Source organism: Anguilla rostrata, chromosome 2 (assembly GCF_018555375.3).
Source record: "Anguilla rostrata isolate EN2019 chromosome 2, ASM1855537v3, whole genome shotgun sequence".
Taxonomy (NCBI): Eukaryota; Metazoa; Chordata; class Actinopteri; order Anguilliformes; family Anguillidae; genus Anguilla; species Anguilla rostrata.
The window spans coordinates 8,271,305-8,293,689 of NC_057934.1; the positions used below are offsets into that span (position 1 = coordinate 8,271,305).

Here is a 22,385-nt window from a genome sequence, read left to right on the forward strand (position 1 = left end):
TCCCCCATACCAACTCCTCAAGGCCAAACTGGGGTTCAGGAAGAGGGAGCTGTCAGGAGTTCTGATCAAAGGACTCTACAGGATCACACGGCAGCAGCAAGCGGGAGCCGCCTCCTGAAAACCAATGAGACGGCTCAGCAATGCCTCGCAAGCAAGGCCGCCATTCCGGCTCAAAACTGGGCCGCATCGCGGGAAAGAGAAGGGGGGGGTTTGAGCACTATCACAGATGGGAGAAAACGGCAACGTCTCCATCTGGGAGCTTCAAGCAGCAGGAAGAGACGAGCGCTTAAGAGCCATCAGGAAAGGCACACACTCCGGAAGAGAGCGCAGACCCCCCCTCTCCTCTCTCTGTCTCTCTCTCTCCCCTACACCTGCCACTCCAGGTCAGGCCCGGTCCAACCAGGGCTATCAACGAGCACCAATCAGCAGCTTCAGACCCCCCCTCCCTAATCCCCTACAGACCCCTGTAACCGGTGGCTAATCTGCCCAGGATGGCGCTTGTAGCCGCCCGTGGCACGACAAGCACTCCGTATTCTTTTCCCTCCGTGCCGCTCGACCTCCAGGAGCGGCAGCTGCGGGCAACGCGAGCGGCTCCCCACCCCCCCCACCCCCCGAGCCCCGCACTTCCTCCCGTGGCGTGACTTCTCTCCTGCTCTCTCTAATCCCTTCCTTCAACCCCATCACCCCCACCCCACCCCATCCCCCTGGCAAACTCAGACACAGCTGAGGCTGAGGTGAGGTCACAAGCTCACCGGCGCTCCATTTCCAGAACATTCCAGAATTACAGAGCCCCGCCATTTTCGGTCAGAAATTAGTTTGTAACGCAATAATTCAATAACAAGTTGAGTTATTTTTCTTAAATGCGACAAATTAACAAACAAAAAAAAAACAGCTTTTCAAAAACTATAATAAAGCTAATACACATGCAATACGAAAGGATAATTATATTTTTAGCCATTTCGTGCCAGAACACTGAGCACACATCAGCGGAACACTGTGGACCCGGAAATTCTAAAGCCTGATATCTCAAGATTCTAACATCTGCAGAAGTGACCCTATGAATTACAAATTCTCCACAGTTTCTCTGCCTGTGTGCTAACCAGCAGCAGATGCATGATGACGGGAAGCACCCTGACTGAGCCCTTCCCTCGAACCCACAAAGGACACACGTAGCGTCTTGTTTAAAAGGGGACAACTCCGCTCAAAGTGATGCACAGCACAAGCAAGCAACCCGACGACCTGCTGCACCACAAGAGCGCGATGGAGGGGAGACACGCAGCAGTCTGGCACAAGATGGCTGCCACAGCCACTCTGTTTCCACACTCCACGGTCAGTGAGAGCGCGTGGGAGGGAAACCAAAAGCCCCTCTACACGCGGTCTCGGTCTGATGGCTCTCGGGAGTGGTGGCGACGGCGGTCATTGGCTCATTAATCGCGGTGGTCTCCCGGGGCAAGCCAGGGGGGGGGGTTTTTAAGCACAACTGTGGTATCGGACGTGCTTCCTGTGTGGTTGTGGTCAGTAATGGTGGTGGGGGGGAGGGGGAGGGGGGGGTTCGTCAGTTCTTGGCTCCACACTTCATTGTACAGGAGACGCACGGGCCTTTGACTGGCTGTCTTCCAAGTCATGCGGAACACCGCAGGTTACACTCCTGACCTGACCAGGGGCGTGGTCAGCGGGGTGAGGGCGAGGCCGTCCTGCGGCGGGCCACAATGGCCGACTGTTAACCCGCTCCCGCCGGACGACGTTGGGCGCCGCCCTTAACGAACGAAACGGAGCGGGACACACGCGGCTTTGTCCTCGCCTCGCTTCTGATCCCCTCAGTCACCGTCGAATCTCCAAAAGAGAGAGAGACACAGAAAGAGACAGAGAGGGGGGGGGAGGGGGGTGGGGACCACTCGGGGCGAGCCCCAGGAAATTTGGGAGTAAAAGAGAAAGAAAAATGGCTAATTTAGCGCAGCGGTGACCGAGGACTTGAGGAACTGCCGAGCGCAGGAGACCAGGGCTGCCATTCGGCGCTGTCAATCACCGGGGCCCTCGGCTACGCGGTCCGCACGGGGAAGCCGTCGGTTTGAGTCCCATCACTCAGTGCTGAACGCTAAGCCCGCCTCACACAGGGAAGCTGCTGGTTTGAGGCCCATCACTCAGTGCTGAACGCTAATCCCGTCTGCATCCATCAAGTAACGGCGTCAGACAGGGCCAGAGACAAGCCAGCAGAGGGGAGCCTCCCCGCTCACGCAAGACAAAGGGATCCATAATGACTCTCCGGGTACTGCTTTTTTAAACCTCTGGGGACCCATTACATTAGGCCAGGGGTACGCAGAGCACAGATCACACGCTCAAATGACGCGCCTCTGCTTAATGACACGAAGGGGAAAGCAAAGTCCAGGGGAGGCATTAGGCTTAAGTGACAGCTTTGTCATGGGTGGCTGAGGCGCCAGTTCACTGAACTTTAAGATGGTGGCACATAAGAATGCGCTAAAAATGACGCGACATTGCTCTAGATCACTGAAGGGCTTCATGGGGGCACAGACATGCAACTAAATGGGGAATCGGGGAGTGTCTGAGGCTTTTCGTAATGAGATGTAAAGTACTGTAATTATACTCTATTTTCAGTGTTTTTTTTCCCCTCCTGGATGGGTTTTTTCATGTCCTTTTGAAGCAGCACACTTCTTCGATTTCAGTGACAAAAATCAATGCAACAAAATCACTACACTTGGTCAATAAATTACTTTCGGAGTGACTGTGAGCTGAGTGGGCCCAGAATCGCTCCGTAAGGAACTATACTCACTAGGCTAAGAAAAGAAGCAAACGGTCCCTTTTAAGATATTCGCAAACTCCTGAGAGCAATGCCTTTTTGGATTCTCCCTCTCTCACTCCCTGGAATACGGTGTCCACGACTCATATTAGTCAATCCCGAAATAATGGCGTGTGGAGAGAATGATGTCACCGGTAGACCGGGGGTTCCTCTGATCTCACCAGGAAGACTGACGGGGGCCTTTTCACAACCCCGCCGTCATCGGACCTGTTTTCGGGACAGACGAGCCGGGCAGGGACGTGAGAAAGACGAGAGGAGTCCGCTTCCCTCCTCCTCTGTTGTTTGATTAACGGGAGATAAACGTCACCGAAACTCTAGCCTCACCTGCAAGACTCATAACCGTGCGGTACCGGCAGCCCGAGCTGGGAGAAAACCCAATAACCTTTTCCCCATAAGCCGGACAAGAAAATTCTCTGACGGAGAACTTTCTAGAACAAAATTTTTATCGTCGGATTTTCGGCGGGAAAAGAAATCTCGCGGACTAACTTTCCAGATGCGCGAAGAGAGATCGAGTGTCTGGGAGTCAGGGCCGAGAAAACAATAACACGGCGATGTAAACGCACGCTACACAAAGAAGCCGTAAGCCGACGCTCGTGGCCACACCCCCCGAAAATGTCTCCCCGATTCAATGGAGCGTTCTGAGAGCCGTCCTTGAAAAAGAACAGTGGAAAAAGCACTCTTTCGCTGGTATCAAATGATAGGCCAGATTTCAAAACAGGGGAACTAATTTGTGCGCTCTGCGCACAGGCTAGTCGGCGAAGACTAAATTCTCTCAGGTTGGCACGTTCGCTGTGGGCGTGTCGGTTTCCTGAAATTAACTGCCCCCGCGCGGTTGCCAGGGCTGGTCCGTAACCTTTTTCTTTTTTTTTTTTTACCCCCTCCATAAACGAACCGTAACTTTAGAGCCGAAAGATGATGGCGGAACGTGACGGACAAGGCCGTGTTTCACGCCGTGGGTAACCGCGGCGATGCGCGGCCACGCCCCACGCAGACGAAATACGGAAAGTTGGTCAGAATATGAGCGGACGTACATGAACGTTGCTATCGCATCGGCTAATGGGGACCCTTACAACAGACTTGGGAGTGAAGTGTGCTGTAGACTGAACTCAATCCTCACTACAGCTCAGTCCAAAATGGAGGATCGCCCTGGGGCCTTCACGAGCAGAGCGCTGGCAAACGAGCAGGGGGGTCCAAAGGAACGCCCACTCTCTGCCAAAATCTCGCCCCAAGGCGCAATGTGGAGTGAAGAGCCTCCCTCAGCCTTCGTCCAATGGGAACGCTCGATGTTAAGACCTGAGCTCAGAAGGTTGCAGCAGATTGGAGAGTCGGCTGAATTAGTTTAATTTTCTGCCATGTCGTACCAGACCTACGACAACTCATTAAACAACGTATTTCGCTCGACTGGGACGGCTGCCCCAAATTTAAGGGTCAGTTCGACAAGAAAATAATTGAATTAACTTGCTCAACCCATAAACTGCTGGTGCAGCGACACAGTTTTTCCACAGCGAAATGGCCGTCAGGAGATTTAACAGCTCGGTCAGGCCAAACAAGGCTGAACCATAAAACCAGTCGGATCTAAAGCAGCGTACGCAGTTTCTCCGGCGGGGGACAGGGTCGACGCGACGCAGTGTTTTTACAGCACTTCCTGTGCGGACTGACCCGGGACGGGCGTCAGCGGCAAGAAACCAGGCGTGGAGGCCCGGCCCGGCTGAACTCCGCTTTCTACCCATGGGGCAACGGCGCCGGCTCTTTCCACACGCGCGCGATGACGTCACGACTGGAAGCACTTCAGGGGCGATTCCCGCCCGAAAAACACACACGTCCAACTTCACGAGCCTTTAACCCTAACCCCCAAACCATCACACGAAAAGAGCTGAAACCGCTCCACAAACAAACGCACTGACCGAGAAAAGGGGGGAAGAGGTGAAGAGAGAGAGAAAAAAGGTGAGGAAGGAAAAGAAGAGAGAAAACTTCTGCAGCGTCCTCTGGAACACCTAACTGAGCCAGGTATAAAGTAAACAGTGACAGCGAGGGACACATTCCAGTCCAGCTCTGTCAGAAGTGCACAAGCCCCAGAGTACAAGCACACATCACTGCGCTGAACACACACAGTCTGTCCCAGAGCACAGGCACACATCCCTGCACTAAACACACACAGTCTGTCCCAGAGCACAGGCACACATCACTGCGCTAAACACACACAGTCTGTCCCAGAGCACAGGTACAGGGACCAAAAAAAATAAAGAAATAAACTGAGATTCACTGCAGTCACAGATTTACAGTGAAACTGAAAAAATCACATCACAGTCACATCAGAGCCTTGCTCAAGGGCACAGCAGCAGTGTTCTACCTGGGAACCAAACCTGCAACCTCTGAGTTACAAGTTTCCAAACCGTTATACTGCACTGCCTAACCCTCAATAGTATTTCAGTAGTCATAGTGCATTCTCCTGCCCATCCAAACTCTGCCAGAATTAGAGAACTAAAAGCTAAAACCAAGAGCAATGCAATTCCACATTCTACTGTAATGGTCCAGTACGGTGTGTGTGCACCACAATGTTTCAATCCTGAAGAACTGTGTTTCTGCAAGTACACTTACAACAGAAGCGTTACTGTAGTGAACAAATTGTTTCCTTTTTTGCGTCTAAAGCATACAAAGCACATTTTTTTTTCCAGAACTGCAAGGTTATTTTTTTAAAAATCCAACCTTCCTGCCCCCCTCCCCTCCCCTCCCCACCCCCTCCCAAAAACACCACCTGTTGCAGCACAAATAAAAACAGCGCTGGCGTTTGCGCACTTCTGCCATCGTGACCTTTGACCCTTTTTGTTCTTCCCGGGCTTCAGGACACGGGCAGTGCAGATGGCCCTGGGTTTCAGGACCACCTGCCCGTGGTGTTTTCGTCCGTGGGGTGGGGGGTATGGGGGGGGGGGGGTTGTATTGTCAGAGAAGCGTGTTGTCTGCCCCCCCTGGGGGTTAGGACTTCCCCAGGATCAAGGCCTTCGGGGAGCCGGCGGAGATCCGGTCCGAGACAGCGCACTTTCCAAAAACCACGGCAACAGCCGCAGCCACCTTCCTGTTGGCCACGGGGGTAGAGGGTCGACCCCTAGGGAAGCCTGGTATGCCCAAAAAACCTCCCCCCCGTCCGTCCGTGCGTCAAAGAGAACTGGTCCATTTCCCGTTCAGCGCTGGCGGTGACACTGTGAGCACGCTCAGACGGCACAGCGCGTGTCAAGGATGCCGTTTTCCTCCCTCTTCTTCCTGAACAAGCAGGAAATGCCCATTTTCAGACCGTAAATGTCTCAGCGAGGCTGAGGGCCTTGGGGGTATGCGATACGTACGCACAGGAGCATCTGTCCTCTCACAGCCGGGAGCGCGAGACAATGCTGGGCAAAAAAGCCAAATACTAGGCGCCCCTGAGACTAATTTAGGTCCAGAGAACAATCGGTAATCTGGAAAAAAAAATATATATATCAAGACCAAAAAAATGTTAAAAATCACATTTCCCGGTCACTGGACGGTGTTGATAAATGCAACGTGTGCACTCCAGAGGCGTCTGCAGAGGTGCAGGACGAACGGCAGGCCAGCGCTGGCGTCGGTCAGCAAGGGGGGAGAGAAGCGTCTGTGCCTCCTACCCCCCCGCCCCCTCCCCTTCCAGCTGCAAGGAAGAGACCCCCACTGTCTGTGTGGGGAGTCGGCTGGGCTGGGGGGCAGGGGGGCTGGGGGGCCGGGGGTCGTTTCCACTGGAGGACTGGGGACCGGTGAGATGGAGTGCGGGCTGTTTTTGTAGGTTGTAACAGGAAGTGTTTTTAACGGCTGGACTGACCCCTGGGGCCTCAAACAGAGAAAGGGGGGGTGTGGAAAAAAACAAGCATTTAAGGCTATGTAAGTTTAGCCTTCACAAGCCCCCCAGTATACAGACCTACAGCAGCCATCTTTACGAGGAGTCGAATTTAAAAACGTCCAGCGTCCAGCAGTCCTCAAATCTAGAGACCCTGCATGTATGAAGGCTGACGGTTGAGGCATCTCGTATTTGAAAAGAGAAAGATTCCAGGGTTCCGGTTAGGCAGTTAAAGAGAGAAGGAGACCGTGTTAGCATGAGTGGGTGGGGTGGAGGTGGGTGGAGGTTGCGGAAAACACAGCGTGCGTTTGAGTACAGGAAATTAAATTACACGTGTGACAGCAGATCAGTTCAGCGGCGGCGATGGCGGAGAACACAGCTCTGTTTCCTCACGGGGAAGCGCACTTCGCAGCGATATCACCTTTTTAAATAAAGCGAGCTGTCACTCTTACAGCTCACCTGCACTCAAGCCCCCCCCCCCCCCCAAAACACGCCGCGGTCGGCCAAACGAGCCCGAAAAAAAGGGGACGCTGGAGCGGAAAGGAGGAGGAGGAGGAGGAGTCCAGGTGAGATCGATTCCCTTCCTTAATTAAAGCAATTAGAGGCAGGGGGAAAAAGTCAATCGGCGGGCGGTGATTCGCCGACGGCGAGCCGAGTGAAGTTGGCGGCGCTAATTGGGGGCGCAGCGACAGCGGGTGACGCTCCCGCGGCGCGAGCTCACGGGAGCAGGCCATGAACCCCCCCCTCTCCCCCTCCCCCTCCCCAAGCTCAAATCCACGGTGTGTCCGTTAAGCCCCCACGCCTGTGAGATGGGCCGCAGGTAATATCCAGCTCTTTGGCGGCACATTAGAGGTGAAGGCTTCAAAAGGAAGATATAAAGCATCGGAGACTTAGAGACACTGCTTTAGCATATATATCCCTCTTTAAAGCCCACTACTGTGAAAGCTGGTTGCTATGAAGACGGGTCCAGGTTACTGCGCCAAAAAAAACAAAAAACAAAGACAAAACATTATGAATATACTCAGGTGTTGCATTTCTTACTGAAAATCAAGCTTGCTAGATTACACTCTAGATGTAGAGACTCTTCTGGTGTTCTAGCCCAGGCTTGAAACAGTGCTGGATACTCCAGCCTGTAGGTAATGTCTGTAGATGGACTGAATGACCTGCCTAAATGCAATAAAAGGGGGATTTGAGGTCATGTGTGTTACCTGGCAGTAGAGGTAACACACACGTACTTTAACGACAGGAGGAAAACGGAGGTTTGTTTAGTGTTTCACGTGGTGGTGGTGTTGGGAGGTGGCAGTCAAAGTGCCAGACCGAAAGAGACATCAAAACTCTGGATACATCGAAAAATAAATCTGCTCTGAGTCTCAGTCCATTCCTCTCAGTGACTGGAGTAGGGGGGAAAAGGGGGGGTGGGGGGGTGGGGCAGCAGCTTTGCAATGTTGAAAGAGCCGCAGCTGGACGGCAGGCTCTGAACCAACCACAGACAGGGTCTCCAGCCAGGAGCGAGACACACGATAGCCTACGACCGGGCGCCCGATCCTAGATCGGGGGGGTATATCGTGAGGCAGGGTTACTGAGTTAGCTGCATAACTGCGCTGAGTAAAACCTGGAACCGCATTTTTTATTTATTTTTTACTTCAGTCCATGTTCCAGATTCCGGGTTCCAGTGCAGTTATCCAGCTAACTCGGTAATCCTGCTTCATGATACAGGGCCCAGCAACTCAAACGCTGAGACTCTAAACACTCAAACGAATAAATATAGCCCCCAAATCAACCGTTACCCTTTAGAGAACAAAAAGAAATCTTGAGTCTGGAGAATAAAACAAGCGAGCCAGCCAAGAAGAAGGAGAAGGGGGGGGGGCTGATGTGGGGTGGAGTATTTCTTTCCTTGGAAACAGGCACAAAGGCATAGTGTTACGAAACATCTGGCGGAGAAAATCTGATAAAGGCAGAAACTTCAAAGCGACAGAATTAAAAACGCAAAAAAAAAAATACGGCATTTAGGCTGCGCTAAAAAGCAGCGCTGAGAGAGCGGCTGTCTCCTGATTGGGCCCCAGCCGGGGCTCAGCCATGTCGGCCAATGAAAACCATGGAAAGCCGACGTCTGTGTGCTCTGGCTTTTTAACACTTGCACAGCGCACTCGGTGGCAATGCCTGCAGCAGGGTCAGGGGTCAATTCTACTTCACTTCAGCCAATTTATAAAACTGTATTTAATCCAATTAACTGAACCATGAGCAATCCTCATTTTGGTATTTTTTGGCAAATTGAACACTCACCTTTCACAATGACTCTTCCCAGAGGCAGGGAACGTAACACAGAGGGAGTGAGAAACAAAAGAAAACATTCAATCGGCCCAACTTGGAAAAAAAACCTTTTAAAAAATTCCCACCCGCCCTGAAAAGTTAACCTCCTAGAACAGTTTTGGGTTACAGATCAGGCCAAATCCCAAAAGGGGAGTGTCTCCTGCCCCCGTTCCCATTTTATTCCTGGTTTAGCTTCCGCTTTTATTCCCGGAAGAATTTCCAAGTGGCTCGCGCGCAAGCACATGCACATTCGGGAATTACGTCCAAGTGTGTCATGTTCCTTTTTCATTCATTCAAACCGTTTCTTAGACCATTTTACACACATCCTGCAGAATACATTCCATATAGAATTACACACATCAGGCAATTATCACTTCTCCTAAGAGTGATGATAGTCGTGCTTCGGAATGCCAATGCGTGAGCTGTGAATGAGTATCAGGAGGTTCTTGAAGTTTTCCGTGATTCCACTTAAAGAGTTGTGTTTCACGGGTGGTGAGGTACTGCCAAAAGTCACTGACAGATTGGCCTCACTCGGTAAGGTGATGTGCCAACAGAAATCAGCTGTTTTGTGTAAGCTGTCAAACCGAAAAAAGTAAGAAAGCTATAGAATAATATAATATATTACAGAAGATTTACCGTCAGAAAGATGTAGGACCTGAAATAAAAACAGACACTTTGTAGAAGAGGAAGACAAGGGTACTATTTTGAGCTTTGGAAACAGCAAGCTTTGATTAATCCTTCACCAAAAAATAAACTACAGCTACGGACATGCCTGGTGGTTTGCATTTCCTGCAGTTTTAGACAATCTTTCATCATTTTATGAGGCACCATCATTGGTGGCGCCAGATTCCTCCAAAATCCCTCCAGCATCCTGAGCTGACCAGACACTAATGACCAACCAGATGCTCAACAATTAGTTCCCGCTGGTAACAGGAGATTCCGATGCTACATTACAACACAGATGTCCCGTGCCACAGTACCATCCCTGCTCACACCGATTAACAAATATTTAGGAATGCAGGGATATAGGAAAACTATAGGAATAGTTTTGCTTCAACAGCAGGGAGACAGAATTTCCAAAGGTAAGCGCATGGAGTTGAGTATCTGGTCCCCCTAAAAGATCGCTGGCATCACACGGTTTGATTGACACACTAGCGTGTGGAACGCTCCCCCCTTAGACAGCCAACGTACACTTCAAGTAAGGACACCCAGCTGTGTAAATGGATTATGCTTTTTAAAAAGTAATCTCTGCCAGTCATTCCAGATAAGAGCCAAAACGCAACAGTAACACGCGAGGACCGCGGCGATCCGATTTCTTAACCGTCTGTACTGCAGGCGGCTTGTCTGCTGTCCAATAATATACCGTTCGATTAATTAAGACGAGCATATATTGAATGTAAAGGTCGCGGGACGTTCATCCGCTAACAGTGGGGAAGTGTGTGGCGTTGCCGCGCCGACGGTTCCAGCTCTAAATCGCTTAATCGCCACCGTCGAAAATCCCGAAATAACACTTCCACATACTCTGGCACGGCTTTAGGGAGAAACTAGGGAGTTTTCCATAAAAACGGGATAATTCCCATAATTCTCCTCTGGGATGACAAACAAGAGTCTAATTACACATTCAGGCCAGGTTTTAGGAGGATTTTTGTAGCTGGGCCTCACAGACGGCTCAAACATAAAACCATAAAACCAGATCTTTTGTCAGCGGTAGTAGGAAGCGTTATTTTTTTATATGAAACACAACCAGAAAGTTATAATTTTAATAAACTCCATGTCCGCGCGCTCTTTAATGCAAATATTAGCCAATTAATGGCTAATGTGCACACAGAGACAGACACGCAAAGACACAAATTGCCCTCAGACCAAGCCTGAATGTTGTTTTTAACCCTCAGACTAATACGAAATGTGGTCTCGCCATGATCTCAGATCAAACCACAATCACACACTGCTGCTGAATGCTTTAAGCTTTTAATGGGGCTCAATGGCAAATCATACAACCCTCTGTCTCTCTCTCTCTCTCTCATTCTCTCTCTGTCTCTGACACACGCACCTTCAACATCATTCCCTTTAGAATAACAGTACAAAGCATCCCCTTTTCAACCACAAAAACATTCCTCACATAATACATCTAGTAAGCTAGACAGATTAAAAAAATAAAAATTCTAACTTGGATTTCCCCTCCTGGTTTCAGCATGTACTGAAAATACGGTGACAACTCAGTAGCATTCACCAAGACAACGCTCTCTGTTCCCCACACCTGTACCTGTGGCTTCTCCCTGCTCTCTGGAGAAACACAAAGCATCCCCCCCCCCCCCCCGGCTCTTTGATGTCTGGTAGAACAATACAGCCGTTTGTGCCATAAAACAATGAATAAAGGAAGCAGACTTTGTCACTTAATGTCTAAGGATAAGCACAAACTATAAAGAATAAAAACACCTTAGCCCCTCAATAAAAAAAAGAGTATATTAAAGTCTGACCACCTATAGAGAAAGCTAGCAAGTGATAGCCAATTGCAACTTCGCACACGTAGGTTTCAGCCAAGTTAGCTCCTTTATTTAACCTTTTGTAAACAAATGCCAGCCAAATGCTACAAGTTCACAGTCTAGCTATGCAAGACGCCCTGCCAAGCTGGCAGCGAGCAGCTTTCCTCAATGCAGCCACTGGCCGCAGATTGTTATTACAGCGATTATTATGTACCCGTGTCCACAGGAGAGGAAATTACACGGGTGATGTGCCATTTCACAGCCTTATTCAGGTCTTTTTTTTCCATTCTTACATTTTATACTTCCCGTTTAAACCAAGAGCGGGGTCACTGATCCTGCCAGGAGTGCCACCGTAAGTCAGGCTCACGTTCCAATGAAACAGAACCAAGGACTGGAGAACAAACCTCGGACCCTCGCAGAACCTATTTTTCTGAGGGTGGCAGAGTAGGATAATGGTTAGGGACCACTGCTGTTGTGGTTATGCACACTTAAGTAAATCATTATTGATTTTTAAAATTAAGAGTAAAGGTTTTAGTACTTTGGTGCAAGATGCTTGGCTGTGTTAGAGTTAAGGTTTAGTACTTTGGTGCGAAATGCTGGTCTGTGTTTGGATGTATAGCATACGCACTACAACAGCAGGGCACATTTACCCCTTGAGCACATTCTTATTCCCAGTTTAATTGAGGCACATAAAGATTCCTGTAAAACCGAGTAAACCAAGATGTTCTCATGTTTAGCTCCACCCCCTAGGAGGATGACCAATGGGAACAGAAAATGTGAGGCAGACTGAACAACTGCAACTGGTGAACATGATTGGCTAGCCTCCATGTTAATATGTCTGAAGGGGCAAGTTAGCATCAGGTTGAGTTCACCATGGTCAGTTAAATTTTTTTGGTGACGTCAGGGGAATCCACCACTCATTTAACAACACATGAACATAAGTGCACATGACCATATACACACCAACACACACACACACACACACACACACACTTCATGAGCCTTTTTACTCTGAGTTGACTGCAATGTTCAGCAATAAAGCCAAATTTTACTACTTTGTTTTACTACTTCGTTTACAGAACGGGGGGAAAAAATCTGCATTTCCCAATTTATCAGGAAAATCACATCCCTTAAAACCTGAACAGCCGCTGTCCTGGCCGCAGTGGGGTGGGGGGGTGGGGGCCCTGGCTCACAGTGCTGAAACATCGCCAAAACCAAGGAGTTAAACCCACCCCCATGGAAGCACCGTGCACAGAACCAAAAAAAAAACCACAGTGATGTCATATTTCGCTTTTAATCGGGAAAATCTGGTCTCCAGGAACACAAACGAACGCCTTAATCAGCAGATACCAAGAGACCAGAGACACAACTACAGACATTTTGCATCTGCAAAATTTACTGATCGACCGGGAGGGATGGCTTGGGGGGGGTCTGGTAAGAGTGGAGCTGGTGACGCAGCAGCAGGGCGAGCTGCAGGCGGCCAGCATTTTTATAAAGACATTCCTGAGATTATAAAGATCCAGGGAAGAGGGGGGGGGGAGAAAAGGTGGAGGAATTCAGAGCTGGACCTGTCCCAGGTGGATTACACAGGGTGCGGAGGTGTGGGAGGTAACCACGCCCGGAGAAAGGGCTCACCCGGCGGGGGGGGGGGGGTTGGTCGGGCGCCCGCGCTCTTATTTCGGCTCGACCTACCCACTCCCCCCCACCCCTCCCCCATCCAATCAGAGGGGGGCCCTGGTCTCCCGCGGAGGAGTCCTGGGCACCCGTCCCAGCACATCATCTCCAGGGATCTTATTTGTAGAGACATCTCCAAGTAACTAATCCCTGGCCATGCCTTCAGTTTGGACAGCCCTCCCACGGCTCATAAAGCAACACAGTGAAAACCCAACAGCCTAGAAACCCAACAGCCTGAAAACCCAACAGCCTGAAACCAACAGCCAAAACACACGCCCGAAAAAGCTACAACGCCTGAGAACACAACAATAATCTGCATCCACACTGGCTCTTCTCGGGTAAGATTGGACACCCTTGCTTCAGACAAAATCTCCTCTGTGTTCTTGGGCCTTTTTTGTTTTTGCAAAAGCAACAACTTAACCTCCTCCTGCCAAACAAACATCTCATCAGATCAATCGAAACTTTCCCGCTCTCTAAACTGAACGCACTCCGCTGGCAGCAATCACCCCGTGTGACACCTCAGCAGCCAACGTGGCGTCCAAAGGAGGAGCTCGTTCCACAACAGTCGCACTTTTTATGCAACCCCTCTTCTCCAAATCGCACAACGGCGTCCAACAAATGCAATCACAGTCACCATAATAAGCGGCTTCAAACGCTTCCCAATCAAACAAGGAAGTACAAACACAAGAAAAAATAAGCAAAGCCGCATGGTGCAAATGTTTTTCTTTCCTCCTCCTTCAAAGTTTTCAGCTCTGGGGAGGGGGGGGGGGGGGGAAGATGGCCGTTGGCCAAGGTTTCCATCAGGGAGAGCGCTCCAACCGAGTTCTCTCTCGCTGCCCGGTACTCCAAATCCAAAACACCAGGCCCCTTTTTTTTACCAGCACACGGACGCAGTACATAAATCCGCACATTCACGGAGCCGACAGGCAAGTCGATAAATCTGTAAATGCATTGATAAGCCTGTAGGCCCGATCGGTGAGCACCTGCCCGTGATTCATGAAGCTGCAGACATGTTAGTAAATCTGCGAATGCGCGGATTTGGGACCATCTGGGCGAGAGGGGAGCCTTTGTTGTAAAAACCGCAGACCGAATCCGGCCACACTCTTCCGGAGGAATTCGGGAACGATTCCCCCAGAGTTGGAAGAAGATCGCAGAACCCTCGGGGAGGGGGAAAGTTAACGGTGAAGGCCACGAACCCCAAAATTCTTCACGGTCTCCTCCGCGCTTGTATCTGAGCTACTCTGTCTGACCACCGCCCCCACCCCGCTCTGATCGAGACTGCAGGCCTTTCTCCATCTCCCTGGAGCCCCCCCCCAACACCCCCCATTCCGTCCCAACCCGCTGTGGCAGGAAACATATGAGATCATCAGGGACAGCATGCAGAGATTCAACCCGAGTGGAACAACCGCTCTCTTTTACTTTGATCCTCACTTCCACTGACAGAGAGAGGGAGAGAGTGAGTAGGGAAGAGAGAGAAAACAGGGAAGAGAGAGTGGGGGGAAGACAGAGAGAGAAAGAGAGAGAAAGGGGGGGAGAGACAGCAAGAGCAAGGGAGGGAGATGTTCTTAAGCGAGAGGGAGAGGCAGAGGGAGAAAGAAAGAGGGAGGGAGGGAGAAGTGTTCTTAAGTGAAGAGAAAGGGAGATGAGGGGGAGAAAGAGAGAGAAAGAGAGAGGGAGGGAGGTGTTCTTAAGTGCAAGCACAGCAAGGAGCTGACAGGCTGCTGGAACACTATGAAGCTTGGCAGATAACAGGGCCCTGGTCCAAAAGAAGGAAAAAAAAAAAGAAAAAAGCGCAGGCATTTGGCGGGGTTGGCGCTTTGTAGACGTTATCGCGGGTCTGGCGGGCTAGCTCGCGCACGGCGGCGGCGACGCGCGGTCGGTCAACCTGAGCCGCCGACGGCGGGGAAAACAGGCGTCAGAGGGGCAGCTCGTGGCCGCCAGGCCGGCATGCTATCAGGGTGGGGGCGCTCTCGGATTTTAAAGTGCCCATGAGCGTGGCAAAGGAGGAAAAAGTTGTTCAAATGACTCCCTGACACGAAACTATTTGTGGAAAGTTTTAGCTGTGCGACATTCTGCTCTGGCAACTCCCCTACCCCATAACATTTTGCTACCGACTGGTCAATTGTGGACATAGAAGTTGCCACCTGGGAATAACTTAAGGTTTAGTTGGGTAAAAGAATCCTGTAAAACTGCAAAATAGTGGCGCTATTGGTGGGGAAAAAGTTGCTTGGATGGGGTCTGAAGTCCCTGGATCAAGGAACAAAGTTGGCAACGTGGCAGTGAAAAGGCACAAATCCGCCATTTTCTGCGGGGTTAGGTCATAAACATAAATCTGCGCCTTCTGTTCCCCGGCATCGTATCACAGAACTTACGAAGCTGCTTCTCTCCGTTTACCTTTCCCTGAAGACTGGAACACATCTCCTTCGCCAATCACGACTGCTACGGGGGGGGGGGCTGATGGGAAATAAAGGAGGACGGTGATGGAAGGTCACGACCTTGACCTCTGACCCCGACCTTGAAGTTTACAGCATATGCTTCCTGCCAACACTCCCCAGGGTAAACACAGAGATGAGGGAGAACACCTGGCCAACTCACTCCACATCCAAACGTGTCTCACGTTCTGTTTTTTTTTTTAGGTTTGGTATCTGCACCCAAATTTCCCCAACTGTTACATCATGTCTATATTTAAAAAGACACCGGTTTCAACTTATGAAATGTAGTTTTAACAGAGAACACCGTGAGCTCCTTAATGCGGGAATGAGCTGGGTTTAGCTCCCGACCACGAAAAAAAAACTTTCTGGGACCGGAAAATGTTGATCCAATTCAGATGAGAAAGAGAGGGAGAGAGAGAGCGAGTTCTTAAGTACATATACAGAGAGAAAGAGAGTGAGAGAGAGAGAGCGAGAGAGGTAACACAAGTCAGCCTTGTTCCATCGCTAAAAACGTTCGTCTCTGATGCGCTTTGCTCAAAGGAAGGCCTTGTGAAGAATTACATTTTTAAAAAGGATGGGCACAAATCAGAAAAGGATGGGAGCAAGGAGACCTCAATGGCCTTCTTTCACAGTTAATCAAAGGCATGTGCGTACAGTGTGCGCAAAGTGGCAGACGCCACAGAGGGCGAAAACACGCAGAGAGGGCAAGCTAACAATTGCGAGTGTTTCACAAAACGCGGCCTTGAAACTCACATGCCCGGTGAAAGCCACTCTTCCGGTCAAATGGGGAAAAAAAAAAAAAAAAGAATTTATCTACAGGAACCGCAGCAGAAAGCAAGCAGGAGATAACAGCCAGAACAGAGCCAGGTATTTAGGGGAGTCCTTCACATTCCGAGCTCAGCGAAGCTTTGACCGCTCGACCGCCCCGGGTGATAACAGACGGCTTTTTACACAATGGCTTCATCGCCGCCATTCAACAACGGACAGCCCTTTCAGTCTTACTATGGCATGCACCAAAATGCACAATGCATGCCGGGATAGGATCCTGCACCCACTGCGACCCTGCTCAGAATAAGCGGGTATAGATAATGGATGGATGGATGTTCTTTATTCATGTGAGCCGCATTATGCTGAATACCTGGTGTGTGTGCGTGTGCACAATGTGTTATTTCATAAACATACAGTATACACACAAAAAATTGTTTATTTCCATTGCTGGGCAGGTCAAGGACCTTCCCGTTTCCATGACTGTACTCATTATTTATAAATGCTGATTTGTGCACCTTGAATCTTGCATTTTTTCTGGACAGTGCTGAAACTGAAAAAATAAATCTATAGTGGGTGGTGAATGGAGGCACAAAGGTAGGTGTGTGTGTGTGTGTGTGTATATGCATGTATGTCTGTATGTGCATGTGTGCAAGTGAATGCACGCGTGCATGCATGTGTGTGTGTGTGTGTGTGTATGTGTGTGCATGTGCGTGAGTGTGCACAGTTAGGGAATCTGTGTCCAGCATGGAGGAGACAACCAATTATGGACCGCAGAATATAAAGTCCCAGAACACAACAAGGATGTTCCACATTACCCAGCAGCGGTTCCAATTACGACAGAAGGACTTTCTGTTGCAAGCGTCTGCGTTTGCAATGTGGTTCTGATGAAAAACTACCTGCAGATATCCTGCGTGTGCTTCCTGCGTGCCACGAAGTGGAAAACTTTCCCAGCCCCGCTGACAACGTGCGTAACCTAAACAACCTCAGCGGCCACAGACGTGCTCGTACGAAATTCATCTGCGGCCGATTATTTTCATGTTCTTTCATCCATGCGGAAATAAATAAATACCTCACAAATACGAGATCCATATCGAACATCTCATCATTGAACATCAGAATGCAGAGTCATCCAACAGCAGCAAAAGCAACAGACTATGAGAAAAATGATGATGACCATTCTCAGGAATTCCATTTACCTTGAACACACCAAATAAGCAGAAAAAATATTTGGATCTCATTTGATATTGATATTAACTTGATATTTAAAAGATGTAGGGTCATGGGTAAGGACTCATACTGCCAGAAAATGTATGTGTATGCATGTGTGTTTGTGTGTGTGTGTGTCTGTGTGTGCATGTGTGTGCGCGTGGTTTGTGTGTGCATGTGTGTGTGTGTGTCTGTGTGTGCATGTGTGTGCGCGTGGTTTGTGTGTGCACGCGTGCTCGTGTGTCTGCGTGTGCTTGCGCATGTGGGCGTGTGTGAACTGCAGTTCAGAGTAAAATACATTTGTGTCCAAATTGCCATATATTTGTGGCCAGCACGGCGTGCCACACAAACCACACACAAGCCAAGTCCCCCTGATTTACAGCCCCTGTTCAGAACCCGGCTGCGTAAATGTTTAAGTCTGGGATCCATACAGGCCCGAGCAATAAAACACAATGATCCATTTGGGTCCCGCAGGAGTTTGTCATCCCCACATAAACGAGCAGCACTCAGTAGTCACACCCTCCCAAGTGTTTAAAATATATTCTGATTTAGTGAAATGTTTAATTCATTCATATTTAAACAACTGCCTAAGACACAGCACTGTCGTTTAACAGTTTAAATCCAACATATCAAGCGCACAATATAAGATGAACCCTCTGAAATCTAAATACAGTCTACTTTAAAACACGGCAATAAAGCAATAAATCAACCAAGCGGTTTTAACACCATCACGAGCGAGTGTTTATCCTACTGCACACAATCATAACGTGGCCAAAAAATTCATCTCAAATACTTTAATCTTGTAGACACCAGTAAATTTTCTAGCAGTATTAAAAATTAAAAATAAAAATTTCACAAATAATCTAAACAGTATTAATTCGTGTGATTTAACATTTTGGTTGGTCATGTTCCATTGAAAATTTGCAGGAGTGCTTTCAAATTTAACGGGAATCTAGAGCTCAAGAATTTCAAATAACTATTTATTTCAGGCCTGCACGCAAGCAAAGACACGGTCTCCATTTAACTGGATATTAAACTAGTGCTGCTCCACCTTCCTCCAGGTGATGGCGCTGTCCTTTTTATGCACAGTTCTCAAAGGCATTCACTCTGCATCAGCATTAAAGGATGATCAGCATTTAAAGTCGGGGGGGGGGGGGGAGCACTGAACATAGCTAGCTAGCAAGCTGGCGTAATGTAGTGTAGCCATCCAGTTAGCAGGCACCAATGTGCACACTTTACATTTTATTGCTCTAACTGTACATAATTAATGTGATCATCCACAAATATAGTTCACCTTCAGGGAATGTGCATATAATTTGTATCATGCCAATTTAATCTCAGTACGCACAAGTCCCAACAACAATCCACTTCAGACCCAGATTTACAAATGGTCAGACCGTATCGGTTATAGTAGTATTATAACACTTCAGTGTTTTAAATGCATCTCTAATTATGTGAATGTTTTTGTCTATAGATGTATATTGCTTTAAATGTGTATAAATTGTCTGTAAATAACTTCTGGAAAAGTCATAGACTGATATTTCAGCAGAAATACATCAAAATTCTCCTGTCTGGGTTAAGCATTTCTACCAGCAATGTTCACATTGCTGTATCTGGGAAAGTAATATAGTTGCAGTAAAGTCACTTCCTTAAATGTACACCTTTGATTTAAGAGAAAATACGACTTCACTCAAATCAGTGGCAGGAGGTTGCATTATTTTTGATGTTAAAGGGCACAGATCTTCCAGGCTTTTGCTGAAAAATAAGACATTTCCCAGAGTGTTCTTAAGGCACTTTAATATTTATACATTTTAAAAAATGGGTTTTCAGAGTTTTTCTTTTATAACGTGCAAACCGTACTTACACGAAATATTCCATTATAAGAAGCAAACGGCGCCCCTGACAACAGGGTGAAAACTGCTAAAGGTCCTGTTATGAATAATTCAATTCTGCGTTTCAACAAACGGCTGCACACACTGCTACACGCGCAGGCAAAGACTAAATGTATTCATCGTACCAAACCTAGAATTACAGCCTGACCTGTTCGGACCAACAGAGCTGTTTTTTTTAAATAAAGACTGAAATGCCCTCTGTGTTTTATGGATACCTGCGCACATCCAGCCTATTCTTCTCTGTCATTTATTGTTGATACGGATGGCTTCCCCGGGACCGCTAAGCATTTCCATCACAAAGGGAAGGAGATGCCCCCCCCCCCCCCCCCAAAAGTTCTAAGCCACATGAGGTGACAAGTATCTGTGAGTTGTAATTGGCCTTGGACTTTATCTTTCTAGCCTCCTTGCAAATGGGGCACAATTTCCTACATTGACCCCCATGAACACCCTCCCCCAGCCCCACTCCCCATGCACCAATTCATCCAAAGTATTCCAGGGACACAAACAGCCATGGGACCCCCAGCCCCCCTTCAAACACATAGGCAGGAAAAAGAGCTGTTAATCTCCCAGCCAAAAAAGGACAACACAGGGCCTCTTTATTTTCCACAACTTCTCCCTCTATCCCCAACTTCCATTTGCAATTTCTTCTATGGCAAAGTCTCTCCCTCTCTCCCATTCACTGCAGCCTCAGTGTCCCTAGGCCACGGTGTCTTACTCCAAACCCGAGACGGCAACGACCACGAGATATTTTCCATTTCAACGGGGGGATGGGAGGCAGCGAGGAAGAATCCAAGCAGCAGCGAGAGCGGAAGCTTGGCACCATTGAGATGACTACACTCCGCTCTGCCTGAATGCCCACCCCCCATCCCCCACCCCGTGTCTGACTACGGCTGGAATTCATGAGAGTCGGCCGAGTTCACTGGGACCCCGGCGGAACTTTGTAAGACCCTATGTCAACATGTCCGCGAGTGATTGTGCGCATGTGACACAATTATCACGGGAGCTAACTGTCTGGCGTGGGACAAAAAATACTTGGTAACTTTCACTAAAAAAGGGCACGCGGACGGTTCTTTACGCAACGGTTTTGCACAAATTGATATAGGACAGGACGCCCATCCTGCCTTCATATGAGATTACTTTCTTCGTCTCTGTCCAGACGGCTTTATATCGAGCTGGAAACTCGAACATCTCATCGCCGCAATTATTGGTCCCGGTACAGTAAAGCGTAACCCGTGTCTTCAATTTAAATGTGTCACTTGGCACGCAAGACTCGGCTACCGTTGGCCACTGCACGCCAGATTCCACAGCATACAATAGGTATATCGAATGAATGACGTTTACCTGGGCATTAAAACGAGAATTTAATCCAGGGCTCCCAAAGGGCGCGATAATCCAAGAAACTGCGTTAAATTTACAGTCGGAATCCACTGCCGGACAGTATTACTGCTCGACAATGTATGTTTATCTTAATTGTTTTCTGTTTATCTTACTCCAACAAGCAGTTAGTGCAAAGCAAACAGAATGTATGTAACAAACATTTACTTTAAAACAGGTAACTTTACAAATGCTCAAGGACAGAATTCAAATTGGTATACAATGCAGACTACCCCAGCCCATACATATAATATTCCACAGATGAGTAGTACAACCATATTATCAAATTGCCATAAATCTACAGCAACCTGGCTTTTAAAGAGCCAGGAACCAAGAAACAATGCAACCGTTCCAAGGAGCCGCATTATGTGTCTATCATAGCCATAAATCTTTTTTTTTCCATAAAGCTACGATTTCTTTCACAGTGTCTCACTTCAGTCTTCGTTTTAAGTGCACAGTACAAGCTTGCGATCACAGTGACTAGCTAATTAGCTATGTGGGCATAGCTACTCCAATTCAGACGCACAAGTCGTGTTTGAAAAGCAAAAGCACGGGCCATGAAAGTTGTTTCTTAATTATCAAAGAAACCGGCGAACTAGCTGGATCTTACCTTTCACAAAGAGCATGCCAACAGCGAGAACAGTAACTGCCCTACTAGACAACAGCCACCGTCGCGGAGTGTTGTTAGGGGCCGTGGATTGCATGTAGATCTCCCGCCGCTGTCCACGTTCCGCCGACGATAGCTCCATGATGATTGTAGTAAACTACTTTAGAGCAAGTCCTTAAGCAGCGAAATACAAGACAGGGAAAGAATGAAAGGGTAACGACAAAGCTGGGCGCGTTCCTGTCGAAGAATCGGAACAAACCAGGAATCCCGCACTGCTTTCACGGACGAGTCCTTAACCAATCAAATAAACGACGGACAAAATAAAAAAACAGACTTTAAAGCAATACGGCTGCGATGGATCAGAGGTTTGGATTTGTTGGGCGATGCATTCTATTCCACACCTAATTCATTTTTGCACTAACTTTGGTTTAAAATGAGTGATGCTGGCGATCGCAGAACCATTCCCAATCCCGTTCCAGTCTCTCTGCCGTGAAAGCCGTGTCTCAAAATACCCTGGCTACGACTCTGGTCCACAGACTTGCCTATCTCACAAGTTTCATTCTCCCCTTCTCCCTCTCTTGGATTGGACACGCTTCCGGTTTTCCGGAGACACCGGAGAAAGGATCAGTGCTGCGACCTTCTGGTGAAGAACATTAATCGATTATTGTCTGTTGAAAATTAGAACGTAAATTTCAACAACCTTAACAGTTTCATTGCTTCAGAAAATTCCACGCGTTTATCGCTGTGTTGGTTTCACGTTTGATCTTATTTCAAATAGCCTTCTAAGAGAACCCGTGGAAACACTGTATCGACACGAGCACGCTGCTACATTTACGTGATGCAACACTGTGACCTGGAATTTCGTGCAACACATTCACCACATTAGAAGTTGCGTGCACGGTTTTTTAAGCCTCAAGCCGGGCACCCACCGCACGCGTATCGGCCGCGAGCGCACTACGCGCGTATTACGCGCGTAACTGAAGCGT

General features: G+C 48.6%; 1 protein-coding gene across 2 annotated transcripts in view; it reads right to left on the reverse strand.

The window, feature by feature from the left end:
- Positions 1 to 22,167, reverse strand: part of LOC135244883 (inactive tyrosine-protein kinase 7-like) — a 94,518-nt gene extending 72,351 nt beyond the window's left edge. For both annotated transcript variants that reach the window (XR_010327084.1, XM_064317541.1), the window contains exon 1: positions 21,403 to 22,167. Coding sequence is in view for 1 of the 2 variants with exons in the window: in XM_064317541.1 (XP_064173611.1) it covers positions 21,403 to 21,541 (139 nt within the window). In the remaining variant the exon portion in view is untranslated. The remainder of the gene's footprint in view (positions 1 to 21,402) is intronic.
- Between the last annotated feature and the right edge of the window lie 218 nt (positions 22,168 to 22,385).